Raw genomic sequence first — 7,575 nt, forward strand, 5'->3', positions numbered from 1 at the left:
CAGCTGTCAATGTCCAGTAGCCAAGACCTGCAATGTTATTTTAAGCTTTGAGTACCAGATGGGGAGGCATCAGAACCTCAAGAATCTGTCAGTAATCCCACACAGCCCTGCTGACAGCAGCAACACTACCCCCGCAATCCTAGGACCCTAGTTCTTTTGCAACAGTGCCATCTAGTGGAGAGAAGGTGGTAATACAGGAACACGAGGGAGGTTAACCCTGTCTGCTAGCACGTCCGCATGCAGATAATCCTCACTTTGGTCATTCCGTCCCTGCTTGTTTAACGCTGTACTTAATGTGCTCGTTCTGTTTAGTCTTTTTATCTCTGTAGATATCAATTCAAATTAGCTTTATTGGCATGAATGTGTAACAATATTGCCAAATCATACAACATAAGAGCAACCCCATACATTTCATTAAACAAGTAATCGAAGCGTAAAGTATCCATCGGCTTTGACGCACTTTGTTTTCATTTTTTAACACCGTGTAGAGAGTTCAATAAAGTGTCATTTTACACTTGAATGCATGCTTGCATGAGTGGCAGAACGAGCGGCCTATGACACTCAAGCTGAAAATGTCCGACAACGCCATTACAGTAAGTTTTATCAAAATTAGGGGGGAGAGACAATAAAAAATAATTATAAAATATACAATTTATTTGGTCATATTTTAATAGCAACACCTGCTCTATTAAAAAAAAAAAACCCAAACACCATTCAAATCAACAAACCCGCATGCGTAATTAAGGAATCAAAATCAAACACAAAAACCCACATGCAATATGTATCCAGTTAATACCAATATTTACAGAGCCAATGTCTGGATATTCAAACACTTAAACATATCGCTCCAAACCAGTTCTGTACATCCAGGACAGTCATATCCAGACACTGTATCAATATACAGCAAAGTTTTATACCGATATCCAGAACAGAAAGAGTGGGAGGAGAAACGCACCGGGGAGTGTTAACCTCTTAATGGGCACCAGGCAGCCTCGACAGCATCATGAAAACGGCTGTAGCTCGGTCCTGCTGTGATGTGAAAACACCATTAAAATAGGGCCACGATAAATTAAAGCAAACAAGGTAAGGACACGCCACCCTCAGACCCCGGCAGGGGGGCAAGCAATCCCCACACAGCACTCAACTATAACAAATAAGACCGTTAGATCTTGATAAACACTAAGTGGGACGAAGAGGGAGGCATGTAGCTTACCGAGGCACCCAACGCCAGCAGCCCAGGTATTCATCTATCCACTGTCGTTACGCTCGTTAGTGCCACCCGCACAACAATGCACTGAAAGGCACGAGGATAGAGAGAGGAAAGAAAGAAAAAAAGAGAGAGAGAAAAAATAAAGACTTCCTTACCACTCCGCAGGAAACTGACAACCTCTGGCAGCGGCAACAAGCATACAGCACGCCAGCCCAAACACGTCTCCACACCCAACAGGAGAAGACAGAAAACCAAACGACTCTACCACACAGGCTTAAAAAGAGAGCTCCCCACCTCTCCCAATCAAAGGGGATGAGCCCCAGGTGTGCTGGTGCCACACATGCATCCCTTGATATTATTTTACCCACCCACCATCAGTGATCACATCTATATTTTGTGTTGAGTAAGAACCAGAGAATAATGAACATTTGCCAGGAAGCAATCTTTTAAGACACATTGCTTCAGTCAACCAGGCACCAAAGCATGAGTCACTACTAGATGGCAGCATCAGGTTTCTAACTTGTCTAAGTGTGTACAGGTACCTGGCCATTGTCCATCCAATGAGAGTGATGGGAAGAATAACATGTACCCCAAAACGTTTGGAAACAGCACTGAGAAATCTTACGATACCACTCATAAGAGATATGTTGAGGAGTACCTACTTGAGGAGTAACTACATATGATGACCTTTCCAAGTGAACCACCCTCACAAACACACACACAAACAAAGAAAAAAAACTGTTGCACTGCCACACACATCTCTTTCCCTTTTGTGCTTACAAAGTGATAAACCTTTTCATATAAGTAAGCTAAAACCTTGACTTTGACACCACTCTTTGGCCAATTTTCATATTAACTTCACCACTAAGTATCAATAACAAACTTGAGACCTTGACTTTTATCTATCCAACAGAGGTTTTCTTCATAATGAGTCTTACAGCCTCACAGAGCTGCTAGTGTGGCTGTACTGTTATGCAGTTTTTTTGACTACAATCCCAAACAACTTAAAACTGCTCAGCATATTGTTAAAATGTCTGTCTTCTGTCTTCTAAAAAGTCTTCAGCTTTCCAACTCTCCTGCACAGCATTTTCAAATTATTATATATATGTGTTTTATATATAGTATTAAGGGTGTAATGATTCTCCAAATCCACATTTTGAACTGACTTTGGGTTTTAAGGATGCGATTCGATTTAACTTTTTCAGCATCTGCTAGAGCAAATAGGAAGACTCACAAGATAACAGAGTTGTACCTTTAAAACAACAGCTTGACTTTCCTTTCCTGCAAAAAGCTACCAGCCACCCTTTAAGGACACTTTAAGAACCCTAATATGTGAATTTGTGGGTTTGTTGTGGGAAGTCTTTCATGGTTCCAGCCCTTCGCCACAGTCACAGAAAAGTGCATGCTATAACAGGTACTTCAGTTGATGTCGGTAAAACAGTGGTAAGTATAATTTAGCTTTTTTAACTAAAGTTTAGTTAAAGAATCATTTCACTAAATATGTAATCTGAATATATTGTAATGATTGTTCAGAAAGGTTTAGTGGGTGTTTTCCCTCTGAAGTAGCTACTCTACCACCAGAGGGAGACTCTTACACATTTGTGTGTACGTTTCCATGTGTCCCAACAGTTTACACACTTATTTGTCATCATAAATAATATCATGCACATGTACTTTGTGTGCTAAAATTCTCACATAATGAGCACTTGTGGGAATTCTGACTGAAACATTCAACCCTAGACTGTTGTGTTATCTTGGCACTACACCTTAGCAAATCATTTTGATGTTTATGTGTGTATGGAAGAAGGGGGGCAATTTTTTGTCTATTTATTATTTTATGGGCCTTAAGTATTTAAACTAAGTAAGACATGTTTATGTAGGCTAACTGCGTATTAGACAGACAACACTGTAGGCTAGACAATGCCTTACATGCTTCTGTGATTTCTATCAACAGCTAGGAAGGCATGAAAAACAGATAACACCGAAGCGTACCACACCACGGTTTCTTTAACGAGACCACATCCATCATGATATGTCGTACAGATACTCATACAATGCTTTTACAAATGACAGAATAGTGAGCAGTGGTTGTGCACAAGCAAGCAAATGGTAAAAGGTTGCATGCACGTGTAGAGATGTTGCTCTACATTAATCTGTGATCTCAAATTTACAGTTGAGACAGCAGGGCTTCAAACAGGAAGTCGACTTTGAACAAATAGCAGGTCACATTTTCTTTTTCCTTTCATAAGCCAGATCGTCCACAGAGGAAAAGGTTTATGCCAACTTCTCTTCAGAAGACAAAATGAATATAACTTCTTGTGTCAGTTTCAGCTTTGAACATAAGTTCCTGCCTCCTGTTTACATCTTAGTATTCATCATTGGCCTGGTAGCGAATGGATGGGGATTTAAGTCTTTACTCCACAACTGGAAGAAACTGGGTAACGTCAATGTTTTTGTTCTCAACCTCGGACTTGCAGATATTTTGTATCTGCTCACACTCCCTTTTCTGATGGTGTACTACTTTAAGAAGAGTAAATGGATCTTTGGAGATACATTCTGCAAGATAACAAGATTCTGCTTCAACCTGAATTTATATGGCAGCATCGGGTTCCTCACCTGTATAAGTGTGTACAGGTACCTGGCCATTGCCCATCCAATGAGAGTGATGGGAAGAATAACTGTCACTCATTCTGTGGCTGTCTCTGTCATGGTTTGGTGCTTAGTGAGCGTTCAAAGTCTTCCAGGGATTTTCTACCCAAAAACATTTGGAAACACCACTGGGAAATGTTATGATACCACAAATAAGAGCCGTGTTGAGGATTACCTGAAATACAGCTTTGGACGGACACTCACTGGGTTTTGTGTCCCATTCCTCATCACACTGGGCTGCTATGGACATGTGATTGTCATTCTTTGCCGCACAAATTCCACTGACAAGGTACTGAAACAGAGCTGCCTGAAATTGTTATTCATCTTGATTCTTCTCTTCTCTGTTTGTTACGTTCCCTATCATGTATTCCAGAACCTGAACCTCTTAGTAAGAGTTCTGTCCAAAAAGGGAATATGCTATGAATGGTTTAATGGAGTCTACATTGCTCATCAGATAAGTCGTGGACTTGTGTGTCTGAACAGTGCTCTCAACCCTCTGGTTTACCTCCATGGAAATGAAGATATTTCTGCTCAGCTCAGACGTCTACACCAGCAAGCTCGTCAGACGTTCAGTAATGTGTTTTTTTCTATCTCCGGCCATGTGCCTGTGGTACAAACTGCAGATGAAGATTAACAAGAGTTGAAAGTTTAAAATTAACTGTTTGTATACCAACAGCTCAAACTAAAGTTCTTGCTGTACATAATTTTTTTTCTTTGCGTTAGCCACAGGTTGACCAATAAACAGGAAATTCAACAAAACCACAGCCTGCTGTGTTGTTCTGTTGTTCTGCAATTTTCTTTTAATACAACTTTGTGGGGTGATAATGATACCATTTATAAATTACAGCAGCCTGTCCCTGCCCACCTTTTTGAGTAAAAGCAGCCTCTTTAATTTGACTGGATCTTCTGATATTTGTCACTTTTTCTGATTTGCTGTTTTGGTAGTCTGTCCAATGTGACTTTACTAAAAAACAAATTACATCACTGACAGACTGTTAAACCAATCTCCATTCTAAAAGCAGGTGTTTTATGGTAGGGCCATGTTTTTTCACAGTAGAAACTAGAGATGCTTGTAATTATTCCGATTTTTAAAAAGTCTGTGGTGATTCCGATTTTGGCTGATTAAGATTTTCTTTCTTTCAAAGATCTATAATTGAGAGCATACACATAGACTTTTTTGATGTTTCTTTAATAGAAAATCTTTATTAGGATGCTCATTAGCACGAACGTAATATGTAATGTCTTTCTGTTTTTCTGATAATGTCTACTTGATAAAGTGCTAAAATTGGTTAATTTGGTGGTCTCCCAAGTAAAGTCTAAATGTAAGGAAACACAGCTTATTTTGGACTTACAGGTATTTTAAATTGAGAGCTTTGTGTCTTCTTCACCTCCACGCAGACAACATGTTTTAGTATGTGTATATGTGTGTGAATGTTTGTGTGGCTGTAACAGTAGTCAGTTACTGTCTGTGCCGCTGTGTGCATGGCGTTAACTGCTGTGTAGCAGCAGCATTCACTTTGACACAGAAGTTCACAACTGGCTTGGCCCCACAGTTTACCATTTTCATTCTCTCTGATGATGGCCTGAAGCCACAGATCTCTTTTTTTTACTTCCCTTCGCTCTTTGGGGAAGTAAAGAAAAAGTTGAGGGTTTTTTGTTTGTTTTTATTGTTCGATGTGCAAAATGTGACACAGCACCTTTTCAGCATGGTGGCACTAGTTTTTTCAATTTGGCACTTTTACAGGGCTTGTTTTCACACATGCTCTCAACTATGCGGTTGGGGTGGGTAAACCTAGGCCCATGTATGCCATGTCTCAAAACTGGCTAAACTGTTGGCTTTTTACAACATGTCTGATCACCCCTATGCTTGTGGTTCATGCCCTGACGGACTTTTTCAAGGCAATGTCACAGAGTTCCCATATATTAGCAACTATGTTGAACTGGAATTATCCTTTAATGTAGCCTACCTTGACATGATTATCTCTGTCTAGGTCTGGGAGAACTTCTGCACTCTCTTTGCTTATACTGTACTGTAATTATAGGATGAATATCATGCCATATCTTGAAACTGGAAAAAGAGCTTTAAAATGTTGTGACTAGCTCGAAATCTAATAAAAAAAATATGTCTATAATTTTGTGGTAGGCTGAAAAAAATTTAATTAAAATCTCTACTATTTTGTATTTGAGTTTTCCTTCTTCACATCTGCAGTACTGTTTTAACAGTGTTTCTCCAACACATTTACAACCTTGTAAAGCGGGAAACTGGTGCGCAACTTGAGAAAAAAGATGAAACTTGAATTTCAGATGTACTTCTTCAGAGCAAAGTTTACAACACACACTTTTCAGAGATATGCCCACATAGTTGCGAGTTTGCGGGTCACGTAATTTCTAGCAGCTTTGTCTAGTTTTGGTCCAAGAAGGGGAACTGCTGGATTTGAAAGGTGAAGCCAATGTGGAAGTGCCTTAAACCTGCATTCTTTGTAATTGTCAGCAAAAGGCGACTCCACTGGTTGTCACTAATTTCAAGTCTTCTTCAATATCGCATGATGTTCATTTTGTAAATGATGGTCCTATTTAGAGAAAATATACAGCAGGGTACGCTATAGGGTGTGGCTACCTTGTGACTGACTGACAAGTCACTACCACCTATCAGTCAGAATAGTGGCGAATCGTATCCAGGGCCTTGTGTACATTTAACTGGCAGTGAACTTGTTTTTGGGTTTTGTCTGTGTTTTCATTTAAGAACTTTGACCCTTCCACAGTATGATTTTAGTGCATGACAGTTGAAGCAAGACACAGCAGGCAAAAATATTGTTTTATCATGCACTGGTCAATTTTGAGATTTCGGGCTACTTTTCTTCCGTAAAATGCCTTTTTTCAGACTAGTGGGAAAACAGTTAAAAATACTGGACATTTGACAGCTGATGTAAAATTGTCTGTCTTAAAAGGACAGCATAAAAACATTTAAAGAGTCTCCCATGTTCCATTTTCTCCCACTTATGTGACGTAATAGTGCTGTCAACATTAAAACACTGAGGAATCTTTTAGAGGACCATCTCAAAAAATTAGAATACTGAGGAAAGGTTCATTGTGAGCATCAGAATCAGACTGAGAGATTACAGGCTTCAGAAACCTTTGCAGGTGTTTTGAGTTAATTAGCTGATTAGAGAGCTCTTCTCTAGTCATTTCTGTATAATTTATAATACAGAAATGTATTTTTATTCTGAAATGTTTATAAATTTTGAGATAGTGGAGTTTTTATTTCCATGAGCTGTAAACCGTAATGACCAAGATGAACGCAAAAAGGGCTTGAAATGCTTTGCTTTGTGTAATGAATCTAGAATATATCAAAGATTCACTTTTTGAATTAAATTACGTTAGAAAATTAACTTAACACAATATTCTATTTATTAAAGAATCATCTGTATTTACTTTATATTTTTTATCACCTGAAGAATTTATTACACATTTTCCTCCCAGAGTCACACTGTGGATCAGATGTCCCACCTGCTGCCAGAGAGCTGCCGAGACCTGGAGTCCTCATTGTGCTGATGGTGCAGACTGACATGGAAAGGCGTTCTCTCCGTCTGTTTATTTGCACTTCAAATATTGTCCATATTTGTGTTATAGGTCCATTTAACAAAAATATATGGTTTATGGTTCACTTTTAATAAATTCTATATATATTTACACTCCCTGTCTTTACTACTTACTGA

At 39.1% G+C, this 7,575-nt stretch overlaps 1 protein-coding gene across 1 annotated transcript; it reads left to right on the plus strand.

Annotated features, from left to right (window-relative positions):
- The first annotated feature begins 3,175 nt into the window (after nt 1–3,175).
- On the plus strand, nt 3,176–6,140 carry LOC119884069 (P2Y purinoceptor 1-like). Its single transcript, XM_038694535.1, has one exon. The coding sequence runs from the start codon at nt 3,513–3,515 to the stop codon at nt 4,491–4,493; it is 981 nt and encodes a 326-aa protein (XP_038550463.1). The 5' UTR covers nt 3,176–3,512; the 3' UTR covers nt 4,494–6,140.
- The last annotated feature ends 1,435 nt before the right edge of the window (nt 6,141–7,575 follow it).

This window comes from Micropterus salmoides, unplaced genomic scaffold (genome assembly GCF_014851395.1).
Source record: "Micropterus salmoides isolate LMB-PRFRI ecotype aquatic unplaced genomic scaffold, ASM1485139v1 Ms_hic_scaffold_3141, whole genome shotgun sequence".
NCBI classification, from domain to species: domain Eukaryota; kingdom Metazoa; phylum Chordata; class Actinopteri; order Centrarchiformes; family Centrarchidae; genus Micropterus; species Micropterus salmoides.

Coding starts and splice junctions, on each gene's coding strand:
- LOC119884069 (XM_038694535.1), top strand. CDS start 3,513: ATGAATATAACTTCTTGTGTCAGTTTCAGCTTTGAACATAAGTTCCTG.